Source organism: Lathyrus oleraceus, chromosome 4 (assembly GCF_024323335.1).
Source record: "Lathyrus oleraceus cultivar Zhongwan6 chromosome 4, CAAS_Psat_ZW6_1.0, whole genome shotgun sequence".
Taxonomy (NCBI): domain Eukaryota; kingdom Viridiplantae; phylum Streptophyta; class Magnoliopsida; order Fabales; family Fabaceae; genus Lathyrus; species Lathyrus oleraceus.
Window position 1 is genome coordinate 284,624,130 of NC_066582.1, and position 15,159 is coordinate 284,639,288.

A 15,159-nucleotide genomic window follows, 5' to 3' on the forward strand; every position below is an offset into this window, starting at 1 on the left:
TGGTGAAATAGTCGATGGCAACAAGGATGAAGCGATGCCCATTGGAAGCAGTTGGCTCAATCTTTCCAATCATGTCAATGCCCCACATTGCAAACGGCCACGGCGAAGACATCACATTCAGAGGATTCGGCATGCACCTTATCAGCATAAATCTGGCATTTATGGCACTTCCGAGCATACTTGAAACAATTTGATTCCATGGTCATCCAGTAATAACCCGCCCTTAACAATTTCTTAGCCATTGCATGTCTGCCGACATGAGTACCGAAGGAACCTTCATGAACTTCCTGCATTAACATGTTCGCCTCGTGTCTATCCACGCATCTGAGCAAAACCATGTCGAAGTTCCTCTTATACAGCACATCGTCTTTGTTCAAGAAGAAACTGCCTGCCAATCTTCTCAAAGTCTTTCTGTCATTGTTGGATGCCCCTGCAGGGTACTCTTGATTCTTCAGAAAGCACTTGATGTCGTGATACCAGGGCTTGTCATCAACTACCAGTTCAGCAACAAACACATACGCGGCCCTATCAAGGCGCATAACATCGATCCTAGGAGCATGATTCCACCGAACCACCTTGATCATGGAGGATAGAGTAGCAAGAGCATCTGCCATCTGGTTCTCATCACGAGGTATATGATACAACTTTACTGTTGTGAAGAAAGTCAACAGTCTTCTCGTGTAATCTCTGTAGGGGACCAGAGTGGGCTGGAGAGTATTCCAATCACCATTCACTTGATTGATCACTAGAGCTGAATCTCCGAAGATGTCCAGAGTCTTGATTCTCAAATCAATGGCTTGCTCAATACCCAAGATACAGGCCTCGTACTCAGCTTCATTATTGGTGCACTCGAAAGTCAGACGAGCGGTGAAAGGCATGTGGGCACCTTTCGGAGTAGTAATGACAGCGCCAATTCCACTTCCTTTGGCGTTGACGGCCCCATCAAACGTTAAAATCCACTTTTCATCTGGATCAGGTCCCTCCCCAACAACCGACTCTTCACAGTCTTTCATCTTGAGGAACATGATGTCTTCATCTGGAAAATCAAACTTCATCGGCTCGTAATCATCAATCGGCTGCTGAGCAAGATAGTCTGACAGAATACTCCCTTTGATGGCTTTCTGGGATGTATACTGGATATCATACTCTGTCAATACCATTTGCCAATGAGCAACTCTTCCGGTGAGAGCTGGCTTCTCGAATATATACTTGACTGGATCCATCTTGGAGATCAGTAAGGTTGTGTGAGTCAGCATGTATTGTCTCAATCGCTTAGCAGCCCATGCAAGTGCACAACATGTCTTTTCAAGCATTGAGTATCTCGACTCGCAGTCTATGAATTTTTTACTCAGGTAGTAGATGGCATGCTCTTTTCTACCTGTCTCGTCGTGTTGACCGAGAACACAACCCATGGAATTGTCGAGTACTGTCAAGTACATAATCAGCGGTCTCCCTGGGACTGGAGGCATGAGGATAGGGGGATTCTGCAAATACTCTTTTATCTTTTCAAAAGCCCTTTGACAATCGTCATTCCACCTGATAGCCTGATCTTTCCTCAACAATTTGAAAATTGGCTCACACGTGGCTGTTAGGTGAGAGATGAACCTTGCAATGTAATTCAACCTCCCTAAGAAACCACGGACTTGCTTCTCCGTTCTTGGCTCAGGCATTTCCTGTATTGCTTTCACTTTGTCAGGATCCACCTCAATCCCTTTTCCACTAACAATAAAACCCAGGAGCTTCCCAGATCTCACCCCGAAAGTGCACTTGTTCGGATTAAGCCTCAACTTGAATTTCCTTAACCGCTCAAACAGCTTCTGCAGATTTACCAAATGTTCTTCTTCTGTCTGGGATTTGGCAATCATATCGTCCACATAAACCTCGATTTCATGATGAATCATATCATGGAACAGAGTCACCATAGCTCGTTGATATGTTGCCCCAGCGTTTTTCAGACCAAACGGCATCACCTTGTAGCAGAAGGTGCCCCATGGGGTTATGAAAGTTGTCTTCTCCATGTCTTCTAGTGCCATCTTGATTTGGTTATAGCCAGAAAAGCCATCCATGAAGGAGAATACCGAGAACAGAGCTGTGTTATCCACCAAAACGTCGATGTGAGGAAATGGGAAATCATCTTTAGGGCTAGCTCTGTTCAGATCCCGGTAGTTGACACACATCCGTACCTTTCCATCCTTCTTAGGTACTGGAACGATGTTTGCGACCCATGGCGGATAATTGGTAATCGCTAGGAACCCTGCATCCAACTGTTTATGCACTTCTTCCTTTATCTTGACAGCCATCTCTGGTCTTGTTCTTCTGAGCTTCTGCTTGACCGGAGGACAACCTTCTTTGAGAGGCAAGCGGTGTACCACGATGTCTGTGTCAAGCCCTGGCATATCCTGATAAGACCAAGCGAAGACGTCAACATACTCTTGCAACAGTTCAATCAACCCCTTCTTCACATCATCTTCCAAAGCAGCCCCTATCTTGATTTCTTTCTTGACGTCCTCGGTGCCAAGATTAATAACTTCAGTAGACTCTTGATGCGGTTGAATGACCCTTTCCTCCTGTTTTAACAGCCTGGCAAGTTCTTCAGGGAGTTCACAGTCTTCATCACCCTCTTCTTCAGCTTGGAAGATTGGATTTTCGAAGTCGAAGCGAGCCATAGCAGAACTGTTATCAATAGGATCCGGTGGTGTGCATCTGCATGAGTGATGGTATGTGCTTATGAGTGTGGACAGTGAGTGAAAACTAAACAAAACATTGCCAAATATTTTTATTCTTTTGAAATTTTGAAAAAATGCAAAAATAGAAAGACAGTGAACAAAATATTTGAATGCAAAAGACGTCCTTCATTTATGATAAACAATGCAGGTATTCACATAGATGAGCCCTACAATGAGTCATTACGCCCTGGGCGGAACGTAAGACTTGGACATGCATGAATAAACAAAGAAAAATTACTCCTCTAGAAGAGTGACTTGGACAATTTCCTCGGAAGACCAATTGTTGATGACTTCACCAGGGATCCTCAGACGCACCCAGTTGTCGATGTCGCAATCACTATCTCCATTTTCATCGTTGATCGCCGAGATCTGGCCATATTGGATGACGCCAGCATTGGAGAAAGTAATCGGCCCCTGACGAGTCTGAAGTGCTGAAGTTGTAGAAGTCAGCGCTGGTTGATACCCAATCCCGAACTTGTCGTCTTTCATTGGTAACTCCAACAGACGTCCCCAACCGGGAGCAACACCTGAATCCACCAAGGCCTGTGCCTGCTTGAAGGATGAGATAGAGGCACCTGCTTTAACCCCTTCCACCGGAGCTGCGTCCTTGATCTGAACTGACTCAAAGGCCTGACAAAGAGTCTCTTGAATTTCACCTTCCACCTCTACATACTTGAATGTAGACAGGTTACTTACCAGAATGTCCTCCTCACCACAGACGGTGACAATTCTTCCATTGACTGGGAACTTGATCTTATGATGCAGTGTTGAGGAGACTGCCCCAGCATTGTGGATCCATGGACGACCCAGAAGGCAACTGTACGAGGGACTGATATCCATCACATAGAATACGGTATTGAAGGTTTGTGATCCAATCTGAATTGGCAATTCTACCTCTCCCAACACCGACCTCTTAGAACCATCGAAGGCTTTCACCACGAGATTAGAAGGCTTCAAGACCAAACCTTCTACTTCTAACCTTGACAGGGCTCTCTTGGGTAGCACATTGAGAGAGGAACCTGTATCCACCAGAACATGAGATAACACGGTGTCTTTTCATTCCATTGAGATATGCAAAGCTTTGTTATGGTTGCGTTCAGCTGGTGTTAAGTCAGAATCAGTAAAACCCAACCCGTTGCTTGCATGAACATTTGCAATGATCCCTTCTAGTTGGTTTACTGAGATCTCCTGAGGCACATATGCAGCATTAAGGACCTTCAGAAGTGCCTCCCTGTGTGCCTCTGAACACAACAGGAGTGAGAGAATGGATATCTTAGACGGCGTCTGAATCAACTGATCGACTACCTTGTAATCGCTTTTCTTTATGATTCTCAGAAGGTCGTCCACATCCTTCGCAAAAGTGGGCTCAGAACCAGCTTGGGGTGCAGAGGTACCCTCATTCACGACTTGTTTGCCTTTGGCCTTAACCGCGGCATCAGTGCTCTCAGTTTGGGTAACGGGTGGCGAGAATAGTCTGCCACTCCTGGTGAATCGCCCGATTCCACCAACATTGTCCACTCCGGGACCTTCAACTTCGAGTTCAGACTTTTGACCCTCTTCTACCTTCAAAGGTCGTTCCACCCCACGATTGTGTGTGTACACACTCCCCCCATAATGCCACGGAATGGCCCTTTCACTGGTGAAAGGTAAAGGACCATGGGTTGTGATTGTCATAGCGGCCGGTCGCACTGGTGGCACTGGTTGCGCTTCTGGCACACTGATCTGATTAGTCGGGTAAAAGATGGTGATAGTAGCGACATCATAGTCATACTCAGGAATCTCGTTCATTGAAACAAAAACATCCGGAACACCGGAATCAAGTTCAGTTACATCAAAATCAGACACATTGTTTGGTATATCAGCAACAACATTTGGAAAATTAAATACATCAATGGGAAATACACAATCAGCAGGAACAACATCTGCGAATTCTTCAACAGCATCTTCAAACACCTCTTCAACTACCCCTTCAGCAAACTCTTTGACAGACAAGTCTTCAACTTGGAGGGTACCATTGTCAAGCAAGACCTGGATACCCTGCTGCAGCTTCAAGCAATCCTTACCCTGTGTAGCGCAATCCAAACAACCCTTCCCACAACCGGGGAAAACATCGGCCTTTAGCAAGCATTCCTTAATTTCCCACAACGGAGTCTTCAACTTCAACACATCCTTAATGGACTTGGCCTCCTCTTCCAGCATATTCACGTTTGCACCACCATGCTGTGGCATGGGATTGTTGACGACATTAGGAGCCGGTGCAAGGCTGATAGCCTTTGAATCTATGAGGTCCTGAACTACGTGCTTAAAAGCTTTGCAGTTCTCAATATTGTGGCCAGGTGCCCCAAAGTGGAAGCTACACCTAGCGTTGGCATCGTAACCCACCGGAAGTCTACCAACAGGAGGAGCCAGAGTGCGTAACTGCACAAGTTGTAGCTGTTGAAGACTAGCAAGAAGTTGAGCGCACGACATTGGAAGAGTGTCGAAACACCGGTCCATCATCCTCTGCCTCTGTTGATAGGCGGGTCTATTACCTGGTTGTTGTTGTTGATACTGAGCTTGCTGACGTTGTGGTTGTTGTTGTTGTAGTGGTGCTGCAGCTGGAATGGTCACAGCCGCAACATACGGTCGCTGATGATAGTTTTGAAAATTATTCCTTTGGTTATTCCTATTTTGATATGAAGATACAGAATTCACACCCCCTTCCCTCTGCTTCTGTCCTCCCATAAACGACTTCTTTACTCCTGATGAAGATCCACCTCCATTGTGGCTCTTGTAGGTCTTCAGGTAATTTTCTACCCTCTCTCCGATAGAGACCACATCAGCAAAGTTGGAGGCATTGCACCCCACCAGACGCTCCAGGTAAGGTCCATGCAACGTATTCATGAACATGTTGGCCATTTCCTTTTCCAACATGGGAGGTTGAACACGCGAAGCTGTCTTCCTCCAGCGTTGAGCGTATTCCCTGAAGCACTCATTGCTTTTCAGAGACAGGTTCTGGAGTTGAGTTCTATCTGGGGCCATGTCTGCATTATACTGGTATTGCTTCACAAAAGCCTCCGCCAAATCCCTCCAGCAACGAATATGGGCTCTATCCAACCTCATGTACCATTCCAGGGATGCCCCAGCTAGGCTGTCCTGGAAGAAGTACATGAGTAGCTTCTCGTCATCAGAGTATGCAACCATCTTTCGGAAGTAAGCTTGCACATGGGTCTTCGGGCAAGAGCTACCATTGTACTTGTCGAAGATTGGGACTTTGAACTTTGGTGGGACCCTCACGCCTGGGACCAATCCCAAGTCAGAAACATCTACCCCCAGGGGGTTTTGTCCTTCTACCGCCTTCAGCCTCTCCTCTAATCTTCTGAACATGGGATCCATGCCATGGCCCATGCCAAAGTCTTCCGGCAGCAAGAACTGATCATCTTGATCATCGTGAATGGGTTGTTGATCAGGATTGTTATGTGGGATCGGGATAGGCCCCGGTCCATTAACCTCTGCAATTGGAGGATCAGTCACGACCTCTAGTTGAGTAGTTGCGGGATTCCTTTGTATCATTTGTCTAATCTTTTGCTGTCCTTGCGCTACTCCCTGAACCACATCCATGAATTGGTTCATGCGGACCCTCATCTCAGCAAGTTCTGCTTGTAGACTTTCCATTGCTTTCTGCTGGTTTCTGCGGGTACCGTACCGGTGAATTCCCGAATCAGCTATCCTGCTTGTGGAACACCAAATAATATGAGAACACCGCAGCGGTACCTATTATGCAAGATATGAAAATGAATATGTAAATGCAATGACATGTTTATCAAATCCAAAAGGTATTCTACCCCCTTGATTCCGGTCTCACGAGAAGATCGAGCCATAGATAAACTTCGGAGATCAAGATGCAATAGAGAGAAGGTCTTCATACAAATGAGTTCAAGGAAATGGGCCTTAGCCAAAAATACATCAAAAGAGGATCTCCACAACAAGCCTGTCGATCATCACTACACAACAGCAAAGCAACAAGTAAAGGGAGGAGCAAAAATCAGGACTCAGCCTCCTGTGTACAAACCATGAGGACTGCTCCTCACTTCAGCCAGCAATGCTATCGTGTCAGGATGATCTGGGAATTCTATCAAACGCCGGATAAGCAGATTCCTTTGGTGAATAACTCCATCCAACTCGTTGATGTGCTCTATGTAGTAATTCCCATCATCTTCTCCGAATACCTCTTCAAGTCTGGATTTCTTCAAACCTGCCAACACCTTAAGTTCTTCAATATGTCCTCGAGCCTCATTGAGTTGATCGGTGATGTAACCATTGGTAGAACGGGCGCACAAAAGCTCATTGTTCTTCTCCTTCAGCAAAGTCTTCAATTTCTCCATCTGACCAGTCAGTTCGGCCACCATCTCCTCCTCCTCTGCCTTCCGAGAAGTTGAAAATGCATCCCATTGCTCTTGCCACCCAGCTAATTTACCATGAGCATCCATTAACTGTTGCTTGACTCGCCTCAACTCAGAACTGGATGATCCCAATGCCTTGTCTGTCTTCCTGAAGAAGTCCACCTCCACAGCTAATTTCCTCTCTGCTTCCTCTTGCAATCTGACGGCTTCCCCCTTCTGACATTCTGCCTCATGGAATTGATGCATACAGTCTTGCAACCTTGCACTTAACTCCGAGTTCTCGGTTTGAAGTCCCTCCATGGCATTCTTCAATTTGTCATACTCCTCTCGGCTCACCATTGTTGACTGCTCAGGAGTAGGTGGATACAAAGGTTCTTCTATAGGAAACGGCAGACCCAACTCTTCGACTCTTCCTTGAAGCCACTCTCCATACTGAGGGTAAGTTCTACAATCTCCTTTTCCAAGCACAGTTATTCCTCTCTTGATCACCTTGAGCCAGGCCTCAGCTGCCTTACGGGGTACAGTCAAATCAGGCGAAGAATGGAAAAACAGAGATTCTTCCACATCCTTTTCCGAAGGTGGAGTTCTTAAAGCATATCCAAACTGTCTGACTGCTAGAGAAGGATTATAGTTGATTCCTCCTCTTCTTCCTACCAACGGTACATTTGGGAAGTTCCCACAACTGTGAATAATATCCGCCCGAAGCAAGCTCCGGTCAGACCACCAAGAAATATCTTCAGCTCTCAACCCTATCAATCTCTTCGACCAACTCAACGAGTCCTCGACATCAACGAACGCTCCTGATTTGGGCAGGTGAGAACTGAACCACTTATAAAACAAAGGCGCACAACAATTCAATAATCCTCCTTTTCTATTCTCATTCCTGTGGTGCACCGAATGAAAGAAATCTCCTAGCAAGGTCGGCACTGGATTTCCCAACACGAAGAGGCGTATTGCGTCTACGTCCACAAATTTTGCAACATTAGGGAACAGGACAACCCCATACACACAAAGAGCCAACACAGCATTGAAACCCCTCTGGTCACCATCTTCAAGCTTCTTCTTTGCTTCTCCCAGTAAGAAACTCAAATGAAAACCACTGACTCCTCCCTTCTGACATATATTAGCCTTCAAGACTGATTTCCCCAAATATGTGGCCGAAGCAACCATGCTGAGATTGGGCAGAAACTCAGAACTGTAGAACAACAACTGTGACTTGATGGGAACTCTGAGAAAACTGGCAATCTCCTCCAAAGTAGGGACCAAAATATAATCCGGGAATGTGAAACACCTCAATGGAGGGTCATAGAACTGCAACAGTGTAAAGAGAGCATCGTGTTGATCTTTGGAGAGAACCGTGACGAAGCTTAGAATCAAACCGTAATCCTTCCGGAATCCTTCTAGAGAATCGTGATCCATTAACTTCATCAGTTGTTGAATAGGCTCCAAACAAACCACTGGAAACTTGTAAGCGACGTGTCTTCTTCTGCCAATATCCATCTTAGGAGAACCAAAAAACCCCGACCGGAATCAAGAAGAAGATGTAAACCCCTTAGAAATGGATAAACATGTGTTAAATGATATGAATGAAAAATGATATGATGCAATGCAGTGACATGGGAATCAGGACTGCTGTATCTGCTTGAACATATGTCGGGTTGCACTGTTTGAAGAGAAAAAACCCACTGAAGAATATAATATAAGAGCAAAACTCTGCTCCAAAAAACCGGGTTGGTTGGAGGTTAAGGTTTCCTGAATTTAGCCCGCCCCTCACTGGTAGGTTCTAAGAACAGAAGTTTGTCAGCTTTAGCCCTTCAGTCGAGAATAATACGTTTACCACTGAAGGTTTGGTATTATTTCGGGATAAAAGACCTCTGATGACTCCCCTCAACAGGATATCCTAAAGCAAGTTCCCAGTCTCGGGGTCCTCGGATTGAGCAGCGAGAATGTGCCCACCAGAGCTAACATAATCACGTCTCGGAGGAGAGGCCTCGACTGAGTTCTCGGGAAATGGCCACCAGAGTCGACGATTTCTAAATGAACGTTTGTCGTTATGGAACACCCATAGGACTAAACATATCCAAAGAAACCTCGTCTGGAACGTGGGTCTCATGAACGACTTAACGTAGCAACATGCCATGCAAGCCTCATGACTGTCCACTCTAAAACCTATATGTACGCTCAAGCCTGGGTAGTGGGCTTATCTCTTATAGAACAATCCCAACCCAACAAACAGTCAACCCACAAAACCCACAGATACAGAAAACATATGTACATAAATGCAATAAGGTAAAGCAGGTAAATGCTGAAAATAAATAACTGTACAAAAGAATAAACACCCAACAAACAAGAAACCTACAAAAGCTAGGAGGGACACGCTTAGGGAAACCGGTTCCCCAGCAGAGTCGCCAGCTGTCGCAACCTGAAAAATACAGTGTGCAAAAAAACAACCGGCGAGAAAGAAATGACAGAAGAGTTGCCACCGTGCGTTATTCATCCCAAAGGAGGGAAAGGAAACGCTCGAAGTAAACCTGAAGAGAGGAAAGGAAAAGACAAGGTCTCGCAACCAAATCTTGGGTTCGGGAGTCGATTATGCGAAGGGAAGGTATTAGCACCCCTACGCATCCGTAGTACTCTACGGGATCCACTCTTGTTGTTCTTGTCTAAAGGGTGTATGTTTATCTAATGTACTATTTACTAAAAGAAAGGGTCAAAGAAAATGACTCGCACGGATGTCGCATCCACTGCATACGTATCTCATCTGAATATGAGAATCAGAGTCTTCGTAGCTCGGCTACCTAAGGGTTAAGGATAAGTGTGCTCGCTAAGACATCGCGTCTTATGCCTACGTATCTCATCAGGAATGAGAATCAGAGCAAGCCGTAGTTCGGCTACATAGGGGTTGCCATCTGAACATGGACTTATAAAGGAGGACACCCGTTGTGTCAAAGGAGAGTGGGCGATGTGTTCACGTCCTAGCAGCAGGTGTTGCAGCTCGCTGAATCGAGTCTTAGGCAGTTACCTCTTTGCAATAGGACGGACTGACATGCCATAAGATCGGAGACGCTCGGAAAGTTCTAAAAGAAAGGGGAAGCTCTGCCCTAGAGTTGTCATGCAAAATGTACTTAGGTGTTAGGATTTTACAAATGGGAATATCTGCCTAATGTTAGCATGCAAAGAATATGGGAACCCTACCTATGTTATCACACAAAATGATATGAGAATCCTACCTATGTTATCATACAAAGGGTTCTATCTAATGGGTGCTATCTAATCGGAACAAGAATTGACGAGTGGAGCAAGGAGAAGTGTTAGGGATAAGGGTTTGATTGGTTGGATGTGCTTTGAGTGATGGCGAGAACTAGGATTGGCGAGATATACATCTCGAATCCTAGCCTCAGGAGTGCATGGTATACACCATGTTCCATTTCCATCTTTATTTGCAAAAGTGTTTAATAGAGAATTAAGTGTTTTGAATTTGATTGAGAAAGGGTTTGGAGAAACCGCATTGACAAATTAAGGCGATGGCGAGAGTTAAGATTGGCGAGGCATACGTCTCGAATCCTAGTCTCAGGAGTGCATGGTATACACCATGTTCCATTTCCACCCTTTATTGAAAAAGTGTTAAATAAGAATTAGGTATTTTGAGTTTTGTTGTGAAAATGACTTGACCTAGATCAAGTATTGATGGACGTTTGAGAAAGATTTGAATGAGTGTTTGAGAAAACAAAGTGGGTAAATTGGATGATGGCGAAAGCTAGGATTGGCGAGATATACATCTCGAATCCTAGTCTCAGGAGTGCGTGGTATACACCACGTTCCACTTCCATCTTTATTGAAAAAGTCTTGACTATGAATTAATATTTTTTGAGTTTTTATTAGAGAAAATGGCTTGACGTTGAATCAAGCATTTGATGAAAGTTTGGAAGAACTGGAATAGAATAGGAGGGAGAAATGAATTGATTTGTTTATTGAGAAAACACTCGACGTTGGATCGAGTCATTATTTTTGATCTTTTGGAAATGATTGATTTTATTCTTGTGTTAGTAGCTAACTAAACAGTCAAGCAATAAAGAAATAACAGTAAAATTATTACACATCGAGGGGAGTGGGGTACATTTTGTCAAATGGGGATTCAAAGTAATGAAATAATTAAATCGGGCCCAAACAACAGATAATGCAATGTATGAGTGTAAGTGCAAGAGAACCGGCTCATTGTAAGAAAGCCCAAGAGTAAGCTATGTGAGGTTGATGGCGATGCTTAAAAAGTAATCGACTTACAAAGGTGTGGAAAATGGGCTCGATATTAAATCGAGAAAAATATGATTTTTATAGTTTTAAAATGGTTTTGAATGAATGATGAAATTAAAAGAAAACAAATCTATGTTATGATAATGAAACTATGAAAATAATAAAGCATAAACATAACAAAAAATGTTAAAAGAAATAAAATACTAAAAGAAAATAAAATGCTAAAAGAAAATGCTACATATGAGTATTGAACCCACCCCACTCAAGACTATGATACTACCCTTCTCCACCAGACCACTCATGGTTATTTATTATTTTGATGTTACTTTAAATATATAAACTAAGATAAATTAAAAAAGGAATTAAAATAAAGAGACTAATAAAAAAAAGAAACTGTTGGGCTATCCTAATAAATCCCAGCCGCTTGGCTGTTGGGTTTTTCAATGGGGGATAAGTTGAAAACATAAAAACAATTATTAACTAAACCTAGGAATTCTAAACAACATCTTTAATGCTTTAAAAATTTATTCTGTTTAAAAATAAATTAAAGAAAAAAAAAAAGGATAGTAACAGATGCCTCACAAACTCGCTTCTCTCTCACACTCTCAATGATTGCCTTCCCTAATCTCACGAACCCCTCTCTTGCCGTATTCGCTCTCAATCCCTCTTCTCTCGTCTCCTTCACGAAATCGCTCAAGTCCTCAAACTCTCATCTCCCTCACGAAATCGCTCAAGCATCATCTCTCAAACCTCTCTCTCGCGTACCCTTCGCTTACCCATCACTCAACAACGTTAAGCAACAAAAGCGTAAATCCACGGTTTCACAGACACCTCAAGCGGAAATCTCACCTTCGATGACGACGACGAATCAGGTGCTTAAATCTTCCGCCTCCTCTCTTCCAATACTGGATTTTTTTGATTTGGGATTTAGGGTTTTTGTCTTTGAAACCTTTCCGTTTTTTTTTGTTTATGGTCGCCTCCAATTTTTCGTTCCTCTCACTGATTTCTTTTTCTCCTTTTATGCTCACTGATTAGGGTTTCAAAGGGCATCTTTTGTGTTCCAGAAGAGTAACTCTGCAAACCACTTTGGGTGTTCTCAGAATCAAATTGCCCTGTTTGATGCTAGGTTCGAAAATGGTAATCTGAACCTTCGTACTTTCTTGCTCTGTTTTGGCTTCATGCCAATTTGGGATATTTCTTGAATTTTTACTGCTTTGGCTAATTACTCTACTTTTTTACTGCAGTGAAATTGGTGAGCTTGGTTTGATTTCAATATCTGAAAGCTGATTTCGAATACATGTCATTTCCTTTTCCCTTTGTGCACAACATTCATGTGTAATTTGGGGACTTGGTATGTCATGTGCATTCAATTTTCTCTTGTGTGTTCTATTGGTGTAATGATTTAAGAGGTTTGAATGAATTGTGTTGTTTTGGTTGAATTTCAACAGCTGCTGCAGCTGCTTCTGAAAGCTTCTCAAGATAAAAGGTTTGTGTGTGAAGAAGCTGAGAGGGCACTTGGATCAATGGTGGGTTCCATGACACCTCTTCCGTTGCTTCAGAAACTAAGGGTTTCTGTGAGTCACAAAAACCTTAGGATCAAAGCTAAAGTTGCTGTTTCTCTATCCAAATGTGTCTCCAAGATGGTAAAGTTTGCTACTGTCATTGATGTAGTGTTATTTACTCCTTATGCAATGTTTGTGAAGGGTGTTATTATGGTAGCAGGTTAATGAGGAAATGGAGGAGTTTGGGATGGAAAAGTTGATTGAAGTGGCAGCTGATTTGGTGAATGATAGGCTTCCAGAGGCAAGAGATGCAGCAAGAAGTATTGCAACTTCAGTGTATGAGGCAATCATTAAGGATGTGGAAGTGGAAGAGAAGATGGAGGTGTGGCAGAGTTTCTGTCACTCTAAGCTAACACCAATTAATGCCATTTCAATCTTAAAGAATGTTAAAGCTTAGAATTGGAGGAGTATTTCTTTTGTAGGTTTGCTAATGTACCAGGACTGATGCATCCTTGGATAGCCTGCACTAAGAACTTTTGGTCGCATGAATTGGTTTCAATTCCCATATGCAGGATCAAATTTCTATCAGCTAGTTCCATGCCCATCTACTCTGATTTATGTATCTCATGGTCTGTGATGATTACATTGCTTTGGTTGACCTTTAATAGCTTATGCATGATGGCTTGATGCTTTGTATTTCCATGATGTAGGGTTTGTTGCTATCCTGACTGCTGCAGCAAACATGACTGGTTCAATGTCAATTGCAGCCTTGCAACATGCTAATGCACATGGACAATTAATGGTATGATACTTGACATTTGCTTGGTGCAGTATTTTGTAGGCCACTTGGACTTGGCATGATATTGTTTGAGTCTTCTTGACTTGCTGTTAAACTGTCCAATCTTCCTAACTTCACTTCCCAATCAGGTCCTCCTGTCAGTGCTACAGCATCTCTAGAAGCCATGATTATGATATCAGCACAAGAAACAACTCCAGGACAAGCTTTCTCAAGAGCCTCTTTAACCCTGTCAACAACCTCAAATGATCTCAGAGAATTTATATTAGAAAGGGCCAATTTCTCTCCAAGCATCGTTGGTGTATCATCAAGCAACATAGAAGCATCACACCCATTAACAAAGCAATCATGAAATTGAAAGCGCATAACAGAGGCAAGACTTCTGGGTTCTTTAACAGGTGCTTTTTTCATGACATCTCTGACAATAATTTCAGCTTTTGGACATGTTTTTGAGTAATATCCAGGTCGGAGAACCAGAGGTGATGATGTGACTAAGATTGTGTTTATGGTGAAGATCATGATAAACATGATGACGATGTTGTTGTGTGTATGAAACAACATGGTCCCGGTTGCTTTTGTTTTGTTTGGAACAGTATTGTTGTGTTTCAAACGGTTATATTATATGCTGCCAACTTGCTTTTTGTTGTGAATTTTGAAATTTAAACTTGTCCTTTTTCATTGGTTTCAGGTGATACCGTAACTGCAAGTACTTCATCTTGGGTGACGGCGGCTGAAAAGTGGTTGAGCTTGTTACTGGTTCTACTGGCATCTAACAGTTTGAATATACTTAACCTCCGAACTTCAAGATAACTAGGAAACTGAGTATAAGCAGAGAGACTCAAACTGCTTTCAAAGGCAGAACTGACAACAACCATCTTCCCATGTTGGTGCGCCTATTCTGCATTCTCAAATCCACCAACAACACTTGGCTTGATAACAACAGCAACTATTCCAGGATGAGTAAACTTCAATAGCTTTTTCAGGGGATTCAGATTCTGAACTGTTCGTTATCGTGTGAAGGAAATTTGCCATGTGAATTATATAATCCCCATCAATCCCATCAAGTAATAAAGTGGAAAGCTCCATAAACCAGGAAAGATGGTCTGCTTCTTGAATAGTGTACAAGAATGTTTCCCTGTAGAAGACAGCTACATTCGACCCGTTTGTTTGAAACACTGTCACAACCCTTTATAACATTCCTGTAGAACAGCTTCTCAACAATGACGACTTTAAGATCATTCAAAATGCCGAAACCAGATTGCTTAAGTTGAATATATTTATCATGATGAGATTTATAAATGTAGCGCTGAGCATATGGAAGAGTAATATTGATCAATGACTCCTTAAAGCTACAATCAGATAGACCATAATATATTGCCTCACGAATTACCACCTCCGAGATAGCTGGAATACCTAAACCTTTTATAAGGAAAGATTTTTTATTTTGGACGATGCCACCATAGAATGAACTTTTTCAGATGAACAGAACTAGGAGTTATAAA

At 43.1% G+C, this 15,159-nt stretch overlaps 2 protein-coding genes across 2 annotated transcripts; one reads left to right on the forward strand and one right to left on the reverse strand.

Moving 5' to 3' along the window:
- Positions 1 to 12,867: 12,867 nt before the first annotated feature.
- On the forward strand, positions 12,868 to 13,321 carry LOC127135452 (uncharacterized). Its single transcript, XM_051062158.1, has 2 exons — positions 12,868 to 13,002; positions 13,082 to 13,321. The coding sequence occupies exons 1-2, from the start codon at positions 12,883 to 12,885 to the stop codon at positions 13,316 to 13,318; spliced, it is 357 nt and encodes a 118-aa protein (XP_050918115.1). The 5' UTR covers positions 12,868 to 12,882; the 3' UTR covers positions 13,319 to 13,321.
- Positions 13,322 to 13,657: 336 nt separating this feature from the next.
- Positions 13,658 to 14,257, reverse strand: LOC127137132 (peroxidase 17-like). Its single transcript, XM_051063617.1, has one exon. It carries the CDS (start codon positions 14,216 to 14,218, stop codon positions 13,658 to 13,660), a length of 561 nt encoding a protein of 186 aa, XP_050919574.1. The 5' UTR covers positions 14,219 to 14,257.
- Between the last annotated feature and the right edge of the window lie 902 nt (positions 14,258 to 15,159).